Source organism: Pezoporus wallicus, unplaced genomic scaffold (genome assembly GCF_028554395.1).
Source record: "Pezoporus wallicus isolate ANWC-B61680 ecotype Strahan unplaced genomic scaffold, APGP_CSIRO_Pwel_v1 contig_3568, whole genome shotgun sequence".
Classification (NCBI taxonomy): Eukaryota; Metazoa; Chordata; class Aves; order Psittaciformes; family Psittacidae; genus Pezoporus; species Pezoporus wallicus.
The window spans coordinates 2,932,525-2,953,862 of record NW_026637826.1 but is presented as its reverse complement, the minus strand read 5'-3'; the positions used below and the strand labels follow the sequence as shown (position 1 = coordinate 2,953,862).

The 21,338-nt window shown below is 62.7% G+C and overlaps 5 protein-coding genes across 5 annotated transcripts; 3 read left to right on the top strand and 2 right to left on the bottom strand.

Annotated features, from left to right (window-relative positions):
- The first annotated feature begins 821 nt into the window (after positions 1 to 821).
- Positions 822 to 3,322, top strand: LOC130598406 (probable G-protein coupled receptor). Its single transcript, XM_057407817.1, has one exon. The coding sequence runs from the start codon at positions 1,108 to 1,110 to the stop codon at positions 2,335 to 2,337; it is 1,230 nt and encodes a 409-aa protein (XP_057263800.1). The 5' UTR covers positions 822 to 1,107; the 3' UTR covers positions 2,338 to 3,322.
- Positions 3,323 to 3,737: 415 nt separating this feature from the next.
- PCBP4 (poly(rC) binding protein 4) lies at positions 3,738 to 9,686 on the bottom strand. The gene is made up of 13 exons (XM_057407816.1): positions 9,495 to 9,686; positions 7,872 to 7,987; positions 7,571 to 7,594; positions 7,460 to 7,492; positions 7,085 to 7,201; positions 6,872 to 7,000; positions 6,505 to 6,633; positions 6,172 to 6,246; positions 5,954 to 5,998; positions 5,722 to 5,797; positions 5,314 to 5,366; positions 4,708 to 4,877; positions 3,738 to 4,400 (listed from the first exon to the last, which is right to left on the bottom strand). The coding sequence occupies exons 2-13, from the start codon at positions 7,965 to 7,967 to the stop codon at positions 4,085 to 4,087; spliced, it is 1,263 nt and encodes a 420-aa protein (XP_057263799.1). The 5' UTR covers positions 7,968 to 7,987; positions 9,495 to 9,686; the 3' UTR covers positions 3,738 to 4,084.
- Positions 9,687 to 10,794: 1,108 nt separating this feature from the next.
- On the bottom strand, positions 10,795 to 12,477 carry LOC130598402 (putative protein-lysine deacylase ABHD14B). Its single transcript, XM_057407809.1, has 4 exons — positions 12,383 to 12,477; positions 11,889 to 12,113; positions 11,483 to 11,724; positions 10,795 to 11,148 (listed from the first exon to the last, which is right to left on the bottom strand). Exons 2-4 carry the CDS (start codon positions 12,094 to 12,096, stop codon positions 10,966 to 10,968), a joined length of 633 nt encoding a protein of 210 aa, XP_057263792.1. The 5' UTR covers positions 12,097 to 12,113; positions 12,383 to 12,477; the 3' UTR covers positions 10,795 to 10,965.
- Positions 12,478 to 13,067: 590 nt separating this feature from the next.
- Positions 13,068 to 14,671, top strand: ABHD14A (abhydrolase domain containing 14A). The gene is made up of 4 exons (XM_057407808.1): positions 13,068 to 13,360; positions 13,512 to 13,627; positions 13,943 to 14,178; positions 14,447 to 14,671. The coding sequence occupies exons 1-4, from the start codon at positions 13,113 to 13,115 to the stop codon at positions 14,627 to 14,629; spliced, it is 783 nt and encodes a 260-aa protein (XP_057263791.1). The 5' UTR covers positions 13,068 to 13,112; the 3' UTR covers positions 14,630 to 14,671.
- Positions 14,672 to 14,704: 33 nt separating this feature from the next.
- ACY1 (aminoacylase 1) lies at positions 14,705 to 20,545 on the top strand. Its single transcript, XM_057407807.1, is given in 17 exon segments — positions 14,705 to 14,906; positions 14,908 to 14,962; positions 14,964 to 15,071; positions 16,125 to 16,269; positions 16,913 to 16,977; positions 17,541 to 17,645; positions 17,756 to 17,850; positions 18,073 to 18,149; positions 18,391 to 18,480; positions 18,714 to 18,770; positions 18,866 to 18,939; positions 19,018 to 19,067; positions 19,263 to 19,407; positions 19,488 to 19,556; positions 19,651 to 19,730; positions 20,006 to 20,066; positions 20,174 to 20,545. Coding segments are annotated over 17 exon segments (1,539 nt in total). The 5' UTR covers positions 14,705 to 14,808; the 3' UTR covers positions 20,339 to 20,545.
- Positions 20,546 to 21,338: the final 793 nt, after the last annotated feature.

Genomic DNA, 21,338 nt, shown 5'->3' with positions numbered 1-21,338 from the left:
CCCGGTGCATGGGGGTGACGGGGCTCATGCTGTTCCTGAGCAGGGGCCAGGCAAAGGCCCCAGCGAGCTCGGCTTCCCCGCAGGACCCTGAGCCCCACCACTGGTCTCCTCCCAGCACGGCCTGGCTCTGCGTCCCGCGCTCGCTGCACAGCCAGGATGCTCTAGGTGACAAGTCCTCCCTCTCCTTCATCCCGCAGATGTTTACAAAGTACCTCCAGCCCTCTGAGAGGTCAGATATCATCCTCATGGCCGTGAAGACCTTGACAAATCCAGGGGTCTACAGCATCGGCACGGCTGCCCACATGGTGGACATCCTTGTGACAGACAGTGACTTCCAGAGAGGGCAGGTGAGCAGCCTGTGGCGGCACGGCTGACGCACCAACCCTCCGGGGCCTGTTCGTGTCCCTGGTCCCCCCTTGCTGAGCCCCTCTGGCTGCTAGGAGCCAGCAGCTGCCTGTGGGACTGCCACAGTGCAAGCAGTGCCGGGAGTGACAGCTGGTGCCATCCGCAGCTGGCGGGATGCAGGCAAACAGTGTGAGGAGCGGGTGACAGTGTGGGAAAGGGGAGCGTGGCCTCACACAGAGCCAGTGGTCCCATTCTTCTGTGGGAGCTGCACCCTGGGAGAGGAGGAGACCACCCACCTCCACAGGAACAGAGGTGAGCTGGGTCCTCTCCCTAGCCCCAGAGTGCCCCTTGGAGGGAGCAAGGAGCAATGATGGGGCAGGCGGGTTTGTGCTGTCCCTCTTCGAGGGGTGCTGGTGCGGTTGGTGCAGGGGGATGGCACAGCCTGGCACGGGTACATGCAGGTCCTGGCAGTGCCATCTGTGGCCAGGCTGGGACAGCTCAGATGCCAGCCCAGCAGTAAGCAGGGTGCCACGACCTCGCCTGGCACTTCTCCCTGCTCCAGCATCTTGGAGGGGTTCAGGTCATCTCCAGGTTTCTCTGTGGCTCTCATTCATTTTGGCTCTCCTTTACACCCTACCCCTCCCCTCAACAGGCAAGGAGAAGATGGTGGCCATGGTTGTGGTGGGGTTTCTCTTTAATGGATGCCAGAAATGAGCCCTTGATGCCCAGGCACCAGAGCTGCTGGCGTAGCCCTCAGTGGGGATGGCAAGCCAAACGGGGCTGAACACCACGGACAGCCTAAAGCTGCTTCCTGTCCCTGAGCAGTCCATTGCCCAGCAGGTGGTGGGCCTCCTCTGCATGGTCCTGCTCACACTCACTGCCCTGGTGGCCAACACTGTGGTGATGGTTGTCATTCTCAAAACCCCGCTTCTCAGGAAGTTCATCTTTGTTGGCCACCTCTGCATGGTTGACCTCCTCTCGGCCATTTTCCTCATGCCTGTGGGAATCATCTCCAGCTCCTCCTGCTTCAGCAGGGTAGTCTACAGCATTGCCGAGTGCCAGGGCTTGATATTCCTGAATGTCTGCTTCATCAGTGCCTCCATCCTCACCATTGCCATCATCAGCGTGGAGCGGTACTACTACATCGTCCACCCCATGAGGTATGAGGTCAAGATGACCATCAGGCTGGCAGTGGCAGGAGTGATCATCATTTGGGTCAAGTCTGTTCTCGTCACTGTCTTGGCAATAGTAGGCTGGCCTCAAGGCAACGGGGCCACCAGTGCCAGTCGCTGCACAGTTTACTGGAGCCCTGGGGCCCACAAGAAGGCTTTCCTGATCATCTTCAGCATTGCCTGCTTTGTTCTGCCCACCATCATCATCTTCGCTGTCTATAGCAGTGTCTACCGTGTGGCCCGGATGGCATCCCAGCAGCACGCGCCTGTGCCGGCACAGGCGGTTGCACCAAGACACCGATCTGACTCCATCGCCAGCCTAGTGGCCATCATCATCACCAGGAACCTGCCAGTGCCCAGACTGGCGCCAGAGCGCTTTTTGGGAAGCAACAAGGCCATCCTCACCTTGGTCCTCATTGTGGGACAGTTCTTGTGCTGCTGGCTGCCCTTTTTTGCTTTCCACCTGCACTCCTCTGTGGCTGCTGGCACGGAGGCTGCAGGGCATGGGGAGATGGTGGTCACATGGATTGCCTACTCCTCCTTTGCCATCAATCCCTTCTTCTACGGGTTGCTGAACCGCCAGATCCGGGAGGAGCTGGCCCGGCTCCGGCGCAGCTGCTTCAACCAGCCGCTGGGCCAGGAGCTCTGTCTTTCCATCTCCGAGGCTTCTGTCCAGGAAAACTTCTTGCAGTTTCTCCAGAGAGCAACTTGCACACTGGAGACCCATGCCAGCTGCATCAGCCCCAGCCCCAGGGACAGGCTGGACCAGACCAAGGTGAACTTCCCCATCCCAGGTCAAGTTCCTGAAGAGAGCAGCTGAGAAGCAGGAGGCCCTGTCCCATTGTGCTGGGCAGGAGGATGGGCAGGGAACCTGCCAGGGACCCACTGGACCTGCTTTGATCCAGCTTCTCAGATTTGGAGGGGTCCTTGTTCAGGTTTTGCCTCTTCTCTGAGCTTATGGTAGAAGACGGTTTCTCCATTCAGGAGAAGGAAGATCTGGGGAAGCCTCATCTCCCTTCCACAGGCTGGGATTGACTCTGGCTCCACCAGCACAGGCTAGTTGCATGGACCCTTCTCAAGACACAGGGTGCCAAGGGGCTCCTGTGCAGAGGCAGATGAGAGGGCACCTCCATCTCCATCACCCTGCTGGGACCACTTGTGGCCAGCGGGGAAGAGCAGATGTCCCTTGTACCCTACCCAGGAGCAATGGACCAACTAACACCACTAACACCAGTAATCCCCACTGAGCCTGGACAGCTGTCATGGAGCCTTCCCTCCCTGGCTGCTTAACCCAAAACTAACTTCTGGGTAAAGGAGCTCCTGTCACTGATGGCACTTACCAGTGGGACAGCACCCTTGGGGCTGGCTCTGGCCATGTCTGTGTTTATCCTGCTGGCATGGCAGCATGTGATGTCTGTAACTATGGCCTCCATGGGGAATGCTGGGCAGCCGGGGCCAGTGTGTTTATGGACACAGCTGCCCCACTGAAGCCCAGCCAGTGGTGCCACATGCCAGCCAAACTGGGCTGCTGGCCAGTGGTGGACGTGGTGGCACAGGGTGATGGTGGGGCCATGTGGGGCTCCCCTAGGCAACAGCAGTGGAAGAGGACCAGGAGCTGCTTTCCCCTTCCAGTCTCATTGCTTCTGGGGACCCTCCCATGGGGTCCCCAGCACAAGAAAGGGGATTGGACACTGTTGGGGAATGCTGGAGGCATCACTCCCAGCCCACTACAAAGGGCCCAGGAATGGTGCTGGTTGGAGATGCCCCTGCCCCAGTAATAACTGGTGGGCTGGAAGAGAACTGCCCCATGGCCTCTCAAACTGTCGCATGGGGCTCCGGGAAGACTCCCAGAGAGGCTGGGGCTGCGAGTCAGGGGCATCCCCCTGGCCACAGAGATGCCCTTCCAGCCACCACCCCAGGAGCTGGTTCTGCCCCTTGTGTTGGGGGTGTCTCCACCCTGGGTGGGGGATGTTGTTACTTGTTTTCTTGTAAATTTTATCTTTTTATTAAACCATTGAAAAGTTACAAAGGAGGAAAAAATATAGACTTATATATACAGCATTTTCAAGCCAGCAGGGACTGGCTCTTGGATGGGTATGCTGGGAGGCAATTGCCCCAGGGTGCCCCCCGCCCACCAGAGCCAGAGGAAGGGGGACCCCCACAGAGGCAGTCAACCCCTCATCCAATGGGACCCAGCATTTGGGTGCCAGCTTGAGGGTGGGCAGGGCGAGGGGCAGGTGGTGGGGGTCCCACCCTGGCACTGGGCACTGAGAGAAGGGGACTACAGGCCAGCAGGGACAGCTGCGCACCCCCCAGTACCAGGGCACGTGGTCCCCGCGGAGGAGAACCGAGGAGGGGGACACAGCACTGCCGGGGTGGGCAGCAGGCAGCAGAGCAGCCTTTTCCTCCGTGGACATCTGCCAGGAGGACCCCTCCCCAGGGCAGGGGGCAAAGGGTCCACTCTGGCCATGGGGTGCCTGGCAGGGGCTGGGGACAGGGTGGGCATCAGGGGGTGTCTCTGGCACTGGGGGGCACCCCGGCCCCCCTCACCCACCTGCTGGCAGGGCTCAGTAGGGTGAGAACTTCTGCCGGTCGGCTCGCTTGGTGCCATTGGCAGCCGAGATCTTGGTCGTGTGGGTGGCAGTGCCGCCGTTGGGACCCGCCACAGAGGACGGGGACAGCGCCAGGAAGGACATCGGCTTCAGGCCGATGAAGTTGGAGAGGGAGATGGTGTAGGGGGTGCCCAGCAGGGCTGGGTGGGCAGGGGCAACTGTGGGCAGCGCTGCACCAGAGCCCGGGGTGAGGGGCTGGTTGAAGCTCACGCCGAGGTCCATGGAGCCAGGGCCTGGCGGCACCTGGGAGGTAGATTTGGCCGTCTCTAAGCTGGGGAACCAAAGGTGGTGATGAAGTGGTGAGGACCACAGTGACAGAGCAGGTCCTTCACCCCAACCTGCCCATCTTAGGATGCAGGGACTGCGTGCCCCATCCTGTCTGGCACTGGTCTTCAACCTGGGCATCCTGCTGAGGAGGGCTAAAAAGCTGGTGCTCAAACCCTGTGGGATCTAGGGTCCTGCACCCAAAATCTTGGGACCTCAAAGCACTGCCCAGCTCATCCTTCCTGAAGATGCTGGGAGGGCAGTGTCCCCCCAGAGCTGCATTGGGGTGCTGGGGAAGTGCACCTAGTACCTACCAGGTTGTGATGAGGTACTGAGCCAGGGTGATGCTGACGGGGGACCCCGTGATGGTGATGTGCCGCTCGCTGGAGCCCTCAGTTTGGTTCCCAATCTTGATGTGGGCACCTGACATCTGACGGATCTCACTGATCTTGCTGCCGTGTCGGCCAATGATGCAGCCGATGAGCTGGAGGGGCAGAGGCTGGAGTGAGCTGGGAGCAGCTGGAGGGGCCATGCCAACCGGGGAGCTCCCAGGGGCTCACTGGCCACTTTCTATGTCTGGGAGTACTGGGGAAACTGAGGCAGGCACCGGGAGGGCAGGGTGCTGCTTTCCTTGGGCAGACCCTGCTTTTTTGCTCTCACTCAAGGCCCTCCCTGGCTGGCATCACTGGGCTGACACATCCAGGGCTATTCCTTGGTGTTGGCCAAGCCCTTTCCCCCTTCCCGTGCCTTAGTTTCCCTTCCGGCTGCTTCTGCCCCTGAAGCATCTCCTGAGCTCTGACAGTCAAGGTAGAGCCTCCCCTGTGTGGGCCAGTTCTGGCCCCTGCAAAGTGGCTGTGGGGTGGGACACATGGATGGGGACAAGCTGTGGTCCCCGTCACCATCCCAGAACATACACGTACGTCATTGGGTACGAGGAACTCCTGGGAACTGCACTGGGAGCTGGTATCCAGGCCTGTAGAAAGAGATAGGGATGTTAGTGGAGGATGGTGGGTCTCCAGCAGCTCTGTGCCTCTACCCCAGCCCCATGCTGGGACAGTCAATGTTCCTGGGGACAAACTTGAAGGATCCCTGGGGAGATGCGTAACTTGGTGCTGGTGCTCCCCCACGGCAGGGTTGGGGGTCTCTGACGGGTGCAGGAACCCCAAGAAACCAAGGACAGGGTCATTCAAGGGGCAGGTAACCATGCTGGGGGGCTGGGACCAGAGAGGGTGCAGGGGATGGGGACCCCTTCATCAGGGCTAGGTGGCTGAGGGGATCAGGAGGGGCACCTCACACCCCAGCCCTGGAGGGGCACAGAAGATGCTCACCCGGCACCATGGTGGGTGCGTGGCCCAGGGAAGTAAAGGGAAGCGAGTGCCCTGAGAGCTGCTGCAGCTTCGTCACCTGCGGGAAGCAGGAGCAAGAGGAAGGAGGTGTTATTCTCTATCGACTCCTGGGGCTGGGGGCTGGCACCCAGCACCTCCCAGGACAGGCATCCCTGGCAGGAACAGGCACAGTGCCCATGGGATCAGGGATGTGCTGCCACAGGGACAGACTCACCTCTGCAGGAGAGACCCCGCTGTACTGGCCCTGCATGGGGAAGCTCTGGGGGGGAGGAAAGGGGCATCAGTAGGGGGCCGGGTGGTGCCCCTGCCTCAGGCCTCACCCCATGGCAGGGAGGCCACCCCAAGCCCACTGGAGTTGCCCTGCTGGGCAGAAGCTGAGCCCCCTGGTCACCCTGTGCCTGGGGTGGGGGGGGGGGGGCTGCAGCCCCTTACCTGGTTGGCAGAGAGCAGGATGGTGCCCAAGGAGAGGCCAGGGTGGTAGGGGATGGTGGCTCCCTTTGGAGGTGACTGGAGGGGGAGGGAAGGAGGTGGAGGGGATAAGAGATGAGGTTGAATGTCTCCATTGCCCCACAGGTGCCCCTGAACCCCCTCTGCCAACCCCATGCCCCCAGCAAGCTGGGCACAGCCCTCAGCACCACTGAGGCATCGTGTTCTATGGACTTCTGTGCAGAGGGATGCCCGTGCCTGGGTCTAGGTGGGCAAGGGAAGCCCTGGTGAGGGGGGATCAGGCAGCATGTGCCCCCTTGGGCTGTGCTCAGTGGGTACCTCCAGGATGACGGCGCAGATCTGCCTCACGCACTGGATGATGGTGTCTGGCACCCCCGAGACAGTGACGGCCCGTTCGGTGGAGTTGGGCAGCAGGTCAGCAGCCACCTGCACCTGTGCCCCTGAGCTCTGAGGGGCAAAGGGAGACGCTGGGGTCCCTCAGCCATTCCACCCCCAGGGCTCAGCACCTCCCACCTCCCCTGTACCCTCGTGGACTCCCAGGGAGCTTTGCAGGACCCGCAGGGTGATGCTCCAATCCTGCATCATCTCCCACAGCCCCTGAGGGACCACGGCAGCCCCTGTTCCAAGGGCTCTGTGCTCCCTGGGGGAAAAGGGGAGCCCACACCTGGAGCACCCACAGCCTCACCTCCCGGATCTCCCGGATCTTGGCTCCTGCCTTGCCAATGAGTGAGCCACACTGGCTGGCTGGGATGACCAGGCGCAGCGTCACCGGTGCTCTGCCTGCTGCTGCCCCATCACACCCTGCTCCCAGGTCCTGCGAGGAAATGGGGATGCAGTGTTGGACCCCCAGGAGCACACAGGTGCGGTGATACCGGGTGGGATTGTGGGGTCTGCCTACCTCCTTCAGCTTGAAAGCTATCATGGAAACAGCACGGAAGACAGCGTTGGTGGAGCCAGTGATGGTGGTGATGCGCTCGGGGCAGGACCCCTCCGAGATGGTGATGCGTGCGCTGCTCTGGGGACAGTGTCACACTCCATCAGGGATGGCGTGGTCCCTGTGCTCCATGTTCCCCCACCCAAGGAAGGGCTCACCATGGCGGGGCTCAATGCCTGTGGACCTGGGCTTTCCCCTTCCCACCTGCAGCCTTCCTGGGAATGAAGCTGCATTTCCCCTGGGTCCATCCAGGACTGGGGGGCAGGGCTGGGCTAGTGGGAGCCATCAGGTGTGTGCAGGACAGGCATCAGGACTGGCAGCCCCCCAACATGCCCTTACCTGCTCTCGTATCCTCTTAACAGTCTCTCCTTTCTGCAGGGAGAGGAACAGGGCAGGTGGTCAGGTCCAGGGAAGCCCAGGGCTGGTGGTGCCCTGGACCCCATATCTTACCTTGCCAATGATGCTGCCGATCTCCTGCAAAGGCAGAAACGAGGGTGGCCCCATCAGCAGGCAGCTCCCTGCCTGCCACATCCCTCCTCTGCCCATAAGGAAACAGGCAGGCCCTGCCCCATGGCCACTGGCAGCCTGGTGACACTGGGCCATGGGAATGGCCCCTCCCCAGCTTAGGATGTGGGAAGAAACCCTTCTTGGAATGTAGGGGAAGAAACCAGGCTCTGGTGAGGAGCAGCATGGTCCCTCACCCTGGGCACTGCTGACCCCCCTGAGCAGAGCCAAGCTTCCCTGCTGTTACCTTGCCATGCATGAGCATGCGGAGGGTCAGGGTGATGCTGAGCTCCGTCTCTTCGGGGCTGCTGCCCAGGCTGCTGGCTGTGTCCTGCGATGCCATGGCAGGAGGGTGAGCTGAGCCTGCGGGACATGGCAGTTCCAGAAAGCTGGAGGCCCCAGCTACCCCTCCCCTAAATCTGCAGCCTGAAAAGCACCCAAGGCCGGGAAGCAGGGAAACTGAGGCAGGGCAGTGCTGTACCCTCCTCTGGCGGGGGAGGCTTGCACAACCCCGTGGTACCCCATTGGCACCCTGCACACCTTCCGGGAGCTCCCCAAAAGGGACTCACTGCTGTGTCTGCCTGAGCCTGCAGGCAGCTGTCTTCAGCCTGGCCCATGCTGGGCCTGGGCTGGAGCTGGCACTGCACCTGCATGAAGCCAGGAGCTGGGTGGATAATGGGAGGGAAAGGGGATGCTGTGGGATGGGGTTTAGTTTGCAAATGTTTGCTGGGATAGTGGCACACAGGGCAGGGGGGGCAGAGGTGGCCTGAGTCATCTCACAGGCCACGTGAGCCTTCCTCTTCCTCCTCCTCCCTTCTGTCCATGCACAAAGCCCCAGGGGAAACTGAGGCAACCTCCAGGATGGAGATCCCGAACCCAGCGCCCGAACGGAGTGATGCCAACACACGATGCCGCTGCACCCTGTCGTCGTCGTCGTCCCACCCCCCGAGCACCCCAGGGCCACCCCTCGGCTCCTGTGTGCTGTGCCCGGGGGTGGCCGCGGCCCCGGGTGCCGGCACCGAGGACAATCGCCGTGTGTCCGAGCAGGGGTGGGCGGCTGCGGCATCGCTGGCTCCCGGAGGGCCGGGCAATGCCAAGCAGCTTGGAAACAAAGCACCCGTGTTGGGGCTGGGGCCGTGTCTGCGGGCACGGCGGGGGGGTGGAGGGGAGGTTATTTTAGGTGCTGGCAGGACTCGCCGCTGCTACGGCACATCTCCTGCATCAGGGTGAGGGGGGCGAGGGACAGGTTGGGTGCTCCGCACCCCCGAAGTGCCACGGTTTGCACCCCGCGGGATGGTTTGGATGCTGCATCTTCATCCCCCTGTTACCAGCAGCTGAGGAATGGCTGGGGAAGGGCGATATTGCTGTTCCCGATGGAGGGGAGGCTGAGATAGGGTGTGCTGAGGGGTGTACCCCCCTGTAATCCGCCTTCCCGAAGCCTTGCGTGGTGCCGGCAGGGGCGGGCAGCCTCCGGGGTCCCCCGAACCCCCGGGATGAACGGCAGCGAAGACAAAAGATCCCGCCGGAAAGACAAGGATGAGGCTGGCAGTGGGGCAGGGGAAAGGCAGGAGGGCAATGGGTGCCCCTCACGGCCATAGGCAATGTGGGGGCTCCGCGGGCAGGGGGGTGCTGTCCCCCAGGTGAGCCATGGCAGGGATGCCAAAGACCGCGGTGATGGGCACAGGCCATTTGCCCCCGTCGGGACAGCCACAGGCTGGGCACCGCCCGTCCTATGGGGCACCTTCTGGTGGCAAAGGGAGGTGAGGGGTTTGAGGATACACAGGAGGAAGACCCCAGCCCGTCCCCGGGGGATCCTCTCTCCACTCGCCCTCCCGGCCGCCCCGAGCCCCCGGGCCTGGGGGGTGGGTACCTTTCCGTGCTCCTCGTCCCTCCGCCGCCGGCCACCCCGCTCAGTGCCACATTGTCCCCGGCGGCGCCCAGTGGCACCCGGGGCAGGAACAATGAGCCGCTTGACAGGCCAGGGCCAGGCTGGCAGCCCCGGCCCCCACCCCGGTCCACGCCGGGGCCCCCCTCGCTCTTCCCCTCTCCCACATCCCTCCCTCCGGGATCCTATTACAGCGGATAAGAGGCACTAAAAGGAACAATGCACCCTGGGTAAGGCCATCTGCCACCGCTGGGGACATTCCTGCCCCCAACGCCCCCCCCCCCCTTTGGCTCACACATCACCCCTCTTTGTAATTGCGTGTTTTTTTTTCCTGGAAGCCGATCAGCTGGCAGGGATCGAGGGCTCAAGGACACCGGAGCGGGCAGGGACAGGGCAGCTGGCACCCCAGAGCCCTCCGGCACTGGGGGCTGTGCTTGGACGGCTAGAAGCACCCCTGTATGGGAGGCTGGTCTCCCACAGGGAGCCGGGTGTGGGGGGGTAAGGGATGCTCCAGACAGAGCTCCTCCCTGGACCATCTCCTGCACCCTGGCACTGCCCTGTGCCCCCTCCCTGGCATCCTGCACCCACAAAGTACTCCCCCCGCCCTGTTATCTCCCCTACTAAATCCTCCTGGGCCCTGGCGTAAGCAGCTAAAGCCCAGGCAGGCTTGGGGAAGGAGGGGCAAGGGGGGAGGGGGGCACCCCACTGCCGGCTCCATCTGTGTCCCCAGTGCAGCAGCACCAAAGCAGGGGGAAGGCAGGTGGTGGGCAGGGGGCTTGTCCCCCTGTCTGTCCAGCTAGATGTCTGTCAGGCCTCCCCACCCGCCCCTTCATCTGTTCATGGCAGCCACTTACTCCATAAATCGCCCCCCACCTCCCTGGGGCACTGGGCAGGAGCCTGCAGGGCTGGCAGCTCCCTTTTAAGCTCCTGTGGATTACACCAGGAGGGGTGGGAGGAGAAAGGAGGATGAAGAGGAGGCTGGCAGGCTGGGGACATGGGTGACACCACCCTGGGGGACATACCTGGTCCTGAACACAGCCCCAGGGCTCCCCAGCACCCTCTGAGGCTCCCAGGGGTCCTGCCAGAAGTGATGGGTGGGCTCCACCAGCCTCACAGCCAGCACTCACCCACAGGGAAACGCTCCCCAAACATCCTGTCCCTCAGTGGCCACACCTCCCCTGCTGTCACCCCTCAAATGTGCATGGGATTGTGGCTGTGGAGGAGGTGGGGACCAGGGAAGGAGGCAGGGAAAGTGGAAAGAAGCAGCAGGAAGGTGGCAGGAAAGTGGTGGCAGAGCTCGGGTCTTTATTTGGTCCCAAGGGAGGTGGTGGCATGGCGTGGACCCAGCATGGTGCAGCAGGGCTGGGTTGCCACACAGGTGTGTGAGCAAGCAGAGGGGTAGGAGGGCTGGTCATATTCTCCTGCCCCATGGGTCCCTCCATACAGCCCATCCTGCTCACTCCAGCTGCTGCAGGAAGGCCAGGAGCCCATGGTGCCACTCATCAGGCTTGTCCAGGTAGCAGGGGTGCCCGGCACCCCGCAGCATCAGCACCCGGTGCTCAGGGAGGTGTTGCAGGTTGTTCAGGCTGGTCTGCCCCAGCTCCACATCCTGGTCCCCATAAACAATCAGCGTGGGGGTCTGCAGAAGGGGAACACACCCTGAGCTTGCCAACAGCACCCAAGCACCTGCTCCTCCTGGCTAGGGACACCCTGGTGCAGGAAATGGAGGGGAGACACTTGCCTTATCCCCCACCCACCATGACAAAGAGAAACTAAGGCTTAGACTCCTGGGTCTCCTAATGCCCCTTCTTTCCCTTTTGGTTACCCATGGTCGGACTCCTTCATCAGCATGTTCCCCTTTTCCGGTGGCAGAGGCCAGTTTGGTCTTTCTCCTGCCTATTCTGGTTGCAAGGTCTCTTTCCCATCACTCCCTCCCAGTCCCCACCCTCCCTCAATGTCCTTCCAGGCCATACTTTGATTTGGGCATATTGCTCCGCAGTGAATTTCTCGGTGCAGATGGGTGCCACAGGCACATATGCCTTGAGCAGGTGGTTGTGCTGGAAGAGGAAGGGCAGGGAATACATGCCGCTGAGCGATGGGCTGATCACCACAGCTGGACCAAGGCACAGAGCCTCCGAAACAGCTCTCAGGAAAGCCCCGGGCGCCGGCTGGCCCACGGGTGCTGGGGCTATAGCATCCTTCGAGCGGCCCAGCCCTGAGCCATGGAAGACAGAAGTTGCTCTGTCACTGTCCCAGCCGCCTAGTGACCAGGAGAAGCCAGCACAGCGGGATGCCGGGGGTGCCACCCTGGCACTACAAACCCGAGCAGCTCTATCTGCACGCCCCTCGCTCCAGCCTGTGCTCACCACTGCGCCTTACCCGGCAGGTCGATAGCCACAGCTCGGTAGCCGTTTTCGGCCAGCGTGGCAAGCGTCCGCAGCTGAAGCCAGGTGTCGGAGGAGAAGCGAATGCCGTGCAGCAGCAGCACCGGCAGCTTCGGTGCCTGCTGGGCCGGCTCAGCTTGGCGGTAGAAGAGGGTTTGGCCTTCCACCGTTATGGTGCTCTCGGTGAGCCGCGGGGCTGCCATGCCTGGGGTCGGGAGGGCTGCTGGGGGGGGTTGAGTGAAAAACCACAGACGCGTGCCTAGTAGGAGGAGTGACGGCGCTTGTCCTGGTGTCGAGGACAGCGGGTGTGGGAAGGCAGAGGCTGTGGCACTGCTACTGGGACCGGGGGGTGACCCTGGCATCACCCTCTTTCTGGGGGACCCCGAAGGGGGCCGGCACCGGGGTGCGTGCGTGGGGCCGCTCGCTCACGGCCCCGGCCCCGGCCCCTGCCTCAGTTTCCCCGCCCAGCGCTGGGCCTGCGGCCCTTACCTGCTCCTCCGCCCCCAGTGCCGGCCGCTGCTCGCCTCCCGCTCCCCGCAGTGCTCCGGGGCTGCGGGTGCCGCGCCCCGGTCCAAAGGGCGGTGGAGCGGAGCGGGGGGGAGCAGCGGCCCCCTTCTACCGAGCCTCACCGAGTTCGGGTCGAGCGGAGCCGAACCGGGGCCGAAGATGCGTCGAGCGCTAGCCGAGCTCTGGTCGAGTCGAGCCGAGTGCAGCCGAGGGCCCTACCCGAGCTTTGCCGAGCTTTGCCGAACCCTAGCCAAGCCAGCCGAACTCTGCCGAGCACCGCCGAGCCCTTGCCGAACCGACCCCAGCCCTGCCCGAGCGCCGCCGAGCCCCGTCAAGCCGGGGCTCCTCTCCCGGCACCAGCCGTTCTTCACCGGGCCCCGGCACCGTGCGGCGGGCACGGCCCCGGCCCCGGTCGACAGCACTCGGGGCCTGCAGCGCTGCGGCCTCCCGCCAGGCGGAGCCCGGGGCAACGGGCGCCGCGCCGTGAGGGCCGAGCCGGGGGAGCCGCGTGTCCCGGCTGGAGCTGAGGGGCGGCAGCGCCGGCGGCCGGGGCCAGCGGCAGCTCGGGAGGCCGGGGCCGAGCGGGGCTGCCAGCTCCTGCCGGGGGGGCCGCAGGCCGGCCCGGAGCTGAGGAGAGCGCTGCGGGTTGGGGCCTGTCCCCCACAGCAGTGGGGTTTGGGGCTCCAGGTCCCTGGCTGCCGTTTTTCTCCGGATGCTGCTCACCCGCAGCCGCCTGGAGCTCCTGCTCCTCGGGGTGCTCTTCACCTTCCTCCTCTACCTCCTGCTCCCGGCCGCCCAGAGCGGGCAGCGCTCGTCTGGTACCCGGTCTGACAAGGCGACGCGGGACTGGCCGGTGGCCAGCGCCATCGCACGAACGGGGATGGCTGCGGGAGAGCCCCCTGTCTTCTACAGGGAGGTTTCTGCAGGGCCCCAGGGCAGCGGCACTGCCGGCCCCGGGAGGTGGGTCATTCCGCCGGCTCCGGTGCCACTGCTGCAGGAAGGAGGGGGGTGACAGGCCCTGGGTCGGTCTATATGAGCCCTCGTGGCTGCTGGACCTCTGCAGGGATGGCATCTTCCCTGAACCTCTTCCCGCCTGTCTTCCCCACTGTAGGCCCGATGTCCTGTTCCTGCATGGCCAGGCATTCACCTCCAAGACGTGGGAAGCCTTGGGCACACTGGCGCTGCTCGCTGGAGAAGGCTACCGTGCGGTTGCAATAGATCTGCCTGGTAGGACCATGGCGCTGCACTTAAGTTGATCCCTCTGGACAGCTCCAGTCCCTCACCTCAGCCACTGCTGGGCTCTGGACCTCTTCGTGCTAGCGGTGGTCCCTGGGGCAGTGTGCTGGGGCATTGGCCTCTGTGGCCACCTTTGGCTGGGGTTGGCTCGGGCTGGCTGGAATGTGGCTGTGGCTGTAGAACCACTGTAGCTTGATCGGGTGCCCATTTTTTGCCACGCCAGCTGAGCCCTGGGGGGAGAGACCATTGCAGGCTGCACAATCCTCCCTGCCCTGTGCCCACCCCATGCTCTCTGCCCCATGCCAGGCTATGGGGATTCACCTCCTGCAGAGTCGGTGGCTACGGTGCAGGGCCGGGTGGCTTTCCTGGACCATGTCCTCCGGGAGCTGGGCATGCAGAGGCCCGTTCTCGTCAGCCCCTCCATGAGTGGCCGCTTTGTCCTCCCCTTCCTCCTGGCACATGGGGACCAGCTGGCTGGATTCGTGTCCATTGCACCTGTGGGCACCAAGGACTACACTGCTGAGCAGTACCGGCAGGTCCAGGTGAGGTGGGTTATTGGGCTGCTGGGGGTCCCTGTATCCTGGCAAGCCTTGTGGACCAGCTGGCTGGAGGGTGGCATGGAGGGTGGCCCTGTTTTGGGGTGAGTGAGGGAGACCTGTGCCCATCCAGCTCATGGGGGAGCTAGCTACTGCACCATTGGCTTTGTAGCCCCATATGGTGACAAGATGGAGGTGGGCACAGCCCAGAGGAAGCATGGTGGCCAGTTCCGCCTCTCACAACCTCTCTGGTTTTCTCTTTCCCCTTACCAAGACACCCACCCTGATCCTGTATGGTGACCGTGACACAAGGCTGGGTTCCCAGGCCCTGCAGAGCCTGCGGCACCTCCCTGGGCACCGTGTGGCCGTGGTGCCCGGTGCCGGCCATGCATGCTACCTGGACAAGCCGGCGGATTTCCACCGGGCCCTGCTGGACTTCCTGAGCCAGATGAAGTAAGCGCTGCCTCATTCCCTGCCGAGTGGAGGACTGGGGCGCACCGGGGGGTGGGGTGGGGTGGGGGGTGGGGGTGTGTGTCTGTTCTCTTTTGGGGTGTCCCCAGGGTGGCAGGGGACAACCACTGAGAGTTTCTTTTGCTGGCAAGACAGGGTGTCGTCTGTCAGGAGGCCAATAAACTGATGCTGCTCTGGTTTCTGCGTGTGTCTCCAAGCGCCGTGGGGCTCCAGCCCCATCTCTCTTCCTGCAGTGTGGGACAACACGGTGCACTGCCGTCCCCCTGCCTGCCCCCTGCCTTCAGCCCATTCGGTGGCCCCGCTCCTCCCCTGCCCGCCTCCTGCCCGCCTCCTGCCCGCTGCCGCTTGCGGGGCGGAGCGGAGCGGGACCGAGCTGGCGGAGCGGGGCCAGGCCGGGCCGGGCCGACGCCGGCGGCAGCAGCGCGGAGGTAGGGCCGGGGAGGGCGGGTGTCCGGAGAGCGGGGTCGAGACAGCAGCGCCCGGCAAGCCACGGGGGCTGACCCCGTGCCTTCGTTTCTCCCTGAACACGCGGCGCTTGCCGCGGTACCCCGCACCCCCACGTACCTCCGTGCACCCTTAAGGACGGTATCCCGCATCCCTCCTGCACCTCCTTACACGGTACTTTCCACCCTTAACCACGGTACTCTGCCACCCCCCCGTACACCCCCTTACCCGTAATCATGGTATCTTGCATCCCCTGCACTCCCAGCCACGGTATTCAGCACCCCTCTGCCCTCTTGCTTGTGCTACTCCTGCACCCCAATAATGCGATTGCTGCATCCCAACCCATGCAGTCCTTGAGCCCCTAATCATGGGACCTTGCACACCCCTGTGCCCCTAGCCGTGGTGTGCTGCCCCCCCCTTCCCTCTTCTCCACCCCCTTAACCACAGCACGCCTGCACCCCTACCCATGGTACCTCACACTCCCATAACTCTAACCATGGTGTCCCTGCGTCTCTTCCTACTCTAACAATGATCCCCTGCACCCCTACTCCCATACTTCCCCGGTATTCCCCTTCACCCGTCACGTGCCCCTAAGCACCCCACATCCTCCTGCTCCTCCGGCTGCCCAGCACCTTTCAAACACCCAATAGCCTGTCACTCTCGTGTACTCCTGTAGCCCATAGCCCCTCTGTCTTCTGTAAGCACCTGATCCCCCTTTACCACCCCATTTCCCTGCATCTCCAGCATCTTTCCTTGCACCTCTCCTGCACTCCCTAAGCATGCAGTGTCCCTCTTTCCTTGCCTGCATCTGCCCTGGCACTGTGTTTGAGGCAGGAACATGTGCTTTGGGGGGAGAATGAAAGGACACATTGGGGGCATCCTGCCTCCATTCCCAAGTAGTGGGAGATTTCCCCCATGGAGGCGGTGTTCCAGGACTTGTACTGGGGAGACCTTTGTCCTGTCCCACTCCGGTTTCTGTGACGACTGAGCTTGCTGCGGACTTTGGAGGGGCCGGTGGGTGATTAACCATCTTGCAGCTCTTCCCCCAGAGCTTTGCAGCCTTTGTCCCTGCCATGGCACCTGGAAAGCCTGGGAAGAGCACGGGGGCCTCAGAGGACCCCTCAGTTACGCTTTTCCGGGAGTACCTGAGGATTGACACTGTGCACCCCAAACCTGACTATGGTGAGGATGGGGTGGGGGGGGGGGGGGGGGGGGGGGGGGGGCAGGATAGGGAGCTGTGTTGGGATCTGGCAATGTGACTTTATGGCTCTGGTCTTTGGACCCAGGTGCCTAAATGCTGTGCCAGGGCTGTTTTGATTGTGGTATTAAGGAGCAAATGCTTTTGTGCCTTATCTCTGCTGCTAGCTTTGGTTAGGACAGGGTTGTCTTGAGTGCTCCCAGAGCTGCTGTTCACCTCCTCCAGCCCCATGCCCCAGGGTCCCCCTTTTCCATGCTGCCCTGGCTGTGGGCAGCAACCCCCTGCTGATGTCCTTCTGTTAACATTTCTATCCTTCCACGTACTGAGGTACATCAAGATTGTTTTATTGGTGGGGAGCTCCCAGACTCCTATGGAAGGTCATCCCCCTGACTCACCCCCTTCTTTTATTTTTTCATGTTCCCCTAATCTTCACCCAAAGGGATGATGATGAGACACTCCTGTCGCTGCTCCTGGTCACCTTTTGTGCCCAGGACCTCCGTCACCTGCCCTCTCTGGTCACCTTTTTCCTTGGCCTCGGAACCCCAGGGAGCCTTGAGGTCCCTGGGGGGTACAGTGAGAGGGGAGGGAAATGCCAGTGTAATTCCAGGCATCCCCACTCCTCCCTAGATGCTGCTGTCCGGTTTCTGGAGCGCGTCGGCACTGACTTGGGCTTGGCCTGCCAGAAAGTGGAGGTGAGACAAGGAGCAGCCCCATGTCTGTCCATCTGTCCGTTCATGCATCTGTCCGTCCATCCGCCTTTGCCCAGAATCTTAGTGACCAGGCTGTTCCTGCATGCTGCCCGGAGCTGAGCAGGAGTGAATCGCCTCTGCCTGTAATCCTGAGCTGACCAGAGCCCTTCCTTAAGCCCATATTCGTCTGGTCCCTGCTGACCTCTGCAGCTGCCTGTGCTATCATTAGCCAGGGACCTGGCAGGGTCATGTTGGCTGCAGTGTACTTCTTGCTGGGCACTGAGTGACCCAGGGAGCTCCTTGGCTCTGGGAGAAGACTCTGGTTTGTCTCCTTTCCTCTGTCTGAATGGCAGCCAGGTCTCGTGCCTGCTGCTGGGCTCTGGCTGGCTGGGGTGGGTGGGCTGGGGTGTGCAGGCATGCCTGCGCCTGCTGCCTGCCCTATCCCAGCAGAGAAAGGGGTGACCTGCCAGGTGGCATCGAGAAACACTTCTCAGGGTGTTGATTTTCATCTCCAGCCCCTCTGTCCCCAGCCTGGACCTCAGTGACGTCCTGTGCTTGCCCCACAGGTGTGCCAGGGCCGTGTGGTGCTGGTCCTGACCTGGCAGGGCACGAACCCCCGCCTGCGCTCCATCCTCCTCAACTCACACACCGATGTTGTGCCTGTCTTCGAGGTGCTGGGACAAGGGGAGGTGTGGGACGGGCATGGTTGGGCTGGAGTATAGGAGAACGGGAGCTTAGGCCCGCTGTGTCCCTCTGCCATAGCGGCTGCTCTTCCCCGCAGGAACACTGGACCTACCCACCCTTTGAGGCTGTTAAGGATTCTCAAGGCAACATCTATGCCCGCGGTGCCCAGGACATGAAGTGTGTCTCCATCCAGTGAGTGGAAGGCTCTGTGGCCACCGGGTGGGCATGGTGGTGGGGGTGCTGATAGGTGCAGGACAGGATGCCACCATCCCCAGTGTCCCCCAGGGACTGAGGACCATCCCCAGTGGTCCCCAGTAGGGGCTGAGGGTGCCACTGCTTTATCCCCCCTGGGGTTGCTCTGAGCACACCAGCCCCTCTCTTGAATGATGACCTGGCACCACCTTCACCCTGCAGGTACCTTGAGGCCATCCGGAGGTTGAAGGCAGAGGGAAAGTGTTTTGCCCGCACCATCCACCTCACCTTTGTGCCCGGTGAGTTCCAGGGTGTCCCCTCTTAGGGGGATAGAAGGGGCTGGCAGCTGGGTGATGCTCTGGAGTTCCCTGCCAGCCTCTCCAGATTTTGAGCTCCCCTAGCTCAGGGCTGGAGGAGTTTCCATGTCCAAGGACGTCAGGTGCACTGGTGGCACCCAGGCTGATGTGGAAGGAGGACTGGGGGGGTGGTGGGCCAGGGGACACCCTGGTTCTTTCCTCCATACCAGGCTCTCCCCTGCAGATGAGGAGGTGGGTGGACACAAGGGCATGGAGATGTTCGTGCAGCGCCCAGAGTTCAAAGCACTCAATGTGGGCTTCGCCCTGGATGAGGGTGAGTGGTGGTAGGGCTGGCATAGGGACGTGTCTCCTCTTGGCACACACCCCTCTGCCTGTTGTCATCAACCCTTGGGCACTGACACCCGGCACGGCTTCCAGGGTCTCCTTCCCCAGCAGTGACCCACACGGTGCCAGCCTGAAGGGGAAATGCTGCCAGGGCAGACAGAGCAGAGGGGGGTGCATCACAGCACTTCTGCCTCACTGACCCCCTGTCTGTGCCCACCACAGGCCTGGCCAGCCCCTCTGACACCTTCAGTGTCTTCTACGGCGAGAAGAGCCCATGGTGTGAGTAACTACATGCCCACTGCCCCACCCTGGATGCTGAGACACTGGTGCCACCCGGGCTGTCTGCTCAACGCCTTCTCCCCAAACCTCTGCAGGGATAAAGGTGAAGTGCATGGGCAGCCCCGGGCATGGATCCCGCTTCATCAGCAACACAGCGGCTGAGAAGTTGGTAAGAGAGGGGGTACAGCCTGTGCACTCCCCTGCCTGCCCTGGGACCAGTCCTCACCTGCTGCCCTTCCCTCCCCAGCACAAAGTCATCAGCTCCTTCCTGGCCTTCAGGGAGAGTGAGAAACAGAGGTAGGAGACAGGCAGTGGGATGGCTGTGGTTTTAGTTTGGTCCATGGAGGGTGTCCTTGGCTTCCCGAGCCAGGCTCTGATCTGGCACGTCTGCTCTGTGCCTCGGTTTCCCCGTTTGGGGCTGGCAGCGGGGTGGGGGAGTGCTTCTCCTCCTCCTCAGGTGGCGGAGGGTGACTCTCCCTTGCGTCCCTCGAGGCTCAAGTCCGACTCAAGCCTGACCCTAGGGGACGTCACCTCACTCAACCTGACCATGCTAGAGGGGGGCGTCTCCTTCAACGTGGTGCCCTCTGAGATGGCGGCCGGCTTCGACATCCGCATCCCACCCACCGTGGACCTGAAGGTGGGCGCCGTGCGAGTCCCGCTGCCTGGGAGCGGATTGGGGATACCCTGCTCACACCCCTCCTCTGGTGTCTGCCTCAGGCCTTTGAGGAGCAGGTAGCCGCGTGGTGCCGGGATGCTGGGGATGGTGTCACCTATGAGTTTCTCCAGGTGAGGGGGTCTCAGCTACCTGGGTGCATCGTGCCCATCCCTCCCCTGCCACGTGCCCACCCTCTGCCCATCGCCTGCCCTATCCCTCCTTCAGAAATGCATGGACCAGCACATCACCTCCACTGAGGAATCGAACCCGTGGTGGAAAGCCTTCAGCGGGGTCTGCAGGGACATGTGAGTAGTACCCCCAGGAGGGACAGGACCCTGATGGGGACATCCTTTGTTGGGAGCCAGGTGGTCCGCAAAGGTCTCTGGGGTCATGGCAGGGATTGGGAGGGTGTGCTCAGTGCTGTGCCAAGGCATCTCCCTGTGCCCCCCTGAAAGGGATGGGACTGAGTTTACTGGAGGGTATGACATTCTTGGCATGGTATCTTTGCCCATGGGGTGGCAGGGGGACAGGAGACCTGGCTGCCCCTGTGCCCATACTGCCACAGGGTCTTGCTTGCCAGGAAGCTGCAGCTCAAGCTCGAGATCTTCCCAGCTGCCACCGACAGCCGCTACATCCGAGCGGTGAGTGCGATGCCAGCCCACCCATGGGCTCCACACCAGGATGAGACCTGCAGCTCCAGGCGGGAGCCCAGCATAGCCCCGGCCTCACCCTGCACCCCCATCCCCAGGCAGGACACCCTGCTATCGGCTTCTCGCCCATGAACCGCACCCCAGTGCTGCTCCATGACCACAACGAGTTCCTCAACGAGCAGGTCTTCCTGCGGGGCATTGAGATCTACGCCTGCCTCCTGCCCGCCCTGGCATCGGTGGCCCCGCTGCCCTCCGAGGGCTGAGCACCCTGGCAAGGAGTGGGAGGGGGGGATGCCAGCAGTGGGACACAGGGCTTTAAGAGGGGGCAGGGCATGGGCACAGCAGATGCCTGCCAGCATCATGCCGCATGGCTGTGCTCAGTGCTGGCCCAGTGGTGATGCCTGTGCCGAGCATCCTGGCTGTGTCCTCGAAATCCAGGTCCCAGCCACCCTCCTGGGGGTTGTGCTCCAGGTGCCATCAGAGCCTTCTGCCCAGTGCCTCCTGTCTTTCCTGGTCTCAGTGATGCCATCTTGTCCCTGTGCCACCTCTGGCTGCGCTGGCTCTGGGGTAAGGGGCTGGCCAATGCCTGGTTCTGCCTGCCCGTGCCTTGTCCTGCTCCCTGCCCGCTTGTCAGGGGAGCTGGGGCCAGTGCTGCGCATCGAGTCAATAAATCTTGGCAAGCACAGCCAGGGGCTGTGCGTGTGTGTCTGTCCGTGGCATTGCCTGTGGGGTCTCAGGGAGCCCAGGCACAGAGGATTTCCAGTGGGGTCTGCTGGGTGCTCCCTGCTCCCCTGGGATCGCTGGGCTGTGGGATGGGGTTGCAGGCAGGATCCTGCCTGGGCAGGCTGCGGGGCTGCCTCAGGGTACTGGGGAATGCAGGAGCGGCTGGTGGTGCTGGATTCACCCTGCTCCTTCCCTCCCATTAGCTCCTGCTGCTGTGCTGCTCCCCCAGACCCTCAGGCCTGGGCAGGCAGTGTGCGGGTACGGGCAGGAAGCCTGTGCTTATCTGCCAGAACTGCTGTAAGCTGCATCTCCTTGCTTTCCCAGCTCCACATGGCTCCCAGCACCCAGAGGTGCTGGATCTGTCCTGGAGCCACGCTGCTCCCCAGGGAAACTAGGGCGATGGCCAGCCCAGAGCTTGCTGAGCTGATTTGAGGTGGTTTTACCCTGGGTTGCAGAGTTACTCCATTACAAAAGTGGGAGTGTTGTGTGTGCCATGGGGTGCTGTGGGGTCCTGCTTGCTGGCTGGATCCCCACTCAGGG

Excerpts from the sequence above, each read along its gene's own strand:
- LOC130598406 (XM_057407817.1), top strand. The coding sequence starts at position 1,108 with ATGGCAAGCCAAACGGGGCTGAACACCACGGACAGCCTAAAGCTGCTT.
- PCBP4 (XM_057407816.1), bottom strand. The coding sequence starts at position 7,967 with ATGGCATCGCAGGACACAGCCAGCAGCCTGGGCAGCAGCCCCGAAGAG. Across the intron at positions 6,247-6,504 it reads TCTGCGCCGTCATCCTGGAG|TCACCTCCAAAGGGAGCCAC; the intron begins GTACCCACTGAG and ends CTCCCCCTCCAG. Across the intron at positions 5,798-5,953 it reads GCGGGGTCTCTCCTGCAGAG|GTGACGAAGCTGCAGCAGCT; the intron begins GTGAGTCTGTCC and ends TGCTTCCCGCAG.
- LOC130598402 (XM_057407809.1), bottom strand. The coding sequence starts at position 12,096 with ATGGCAGCCCCGCGGCTCACCGAGAGCACCATAACGGTGGAAGGCCAA. Across the intron at positions 11,725-11,888 it reads TGTGGCTATCGACCTGCCGG|GGCTGGGCCGCTCGAAGGAT; the intron begins GTAAGGCGCAGT and ends TCCATGGCTCAG. Across the intron at positions 11,149-11,482 it reads AGCAATATGCCCAAATCAAA|ACCCCCACGCTGATTGTTTA; the intron begins GTATGGCCTGGA and ends CCCCTTCTGCAG.
- ABHD14A (XM_057407808.1), top strand. The coding sequence starts at position 13,113 with ATGCTGCTCACCCGCAGCCGCCTGGAGCTCCTGCTCCTCGGGGTGCTC. Across the intron at positions 13,361-13,511 it reads GGCACTGCCGGCCCCGGGAG|GCCCGATGTCCTGTTCCTGC; the intron begins GTGGGTCATTCC and ends TCCCCACTGTAG. Across the intron at positions 14,179-14,446 it reads AGCAGTACCGGCAGGTCCAG|ACACCCACCCTGATCCTGTA; the intron begins GTGAGGTGGGTT and ends CCCCTTACCAAG.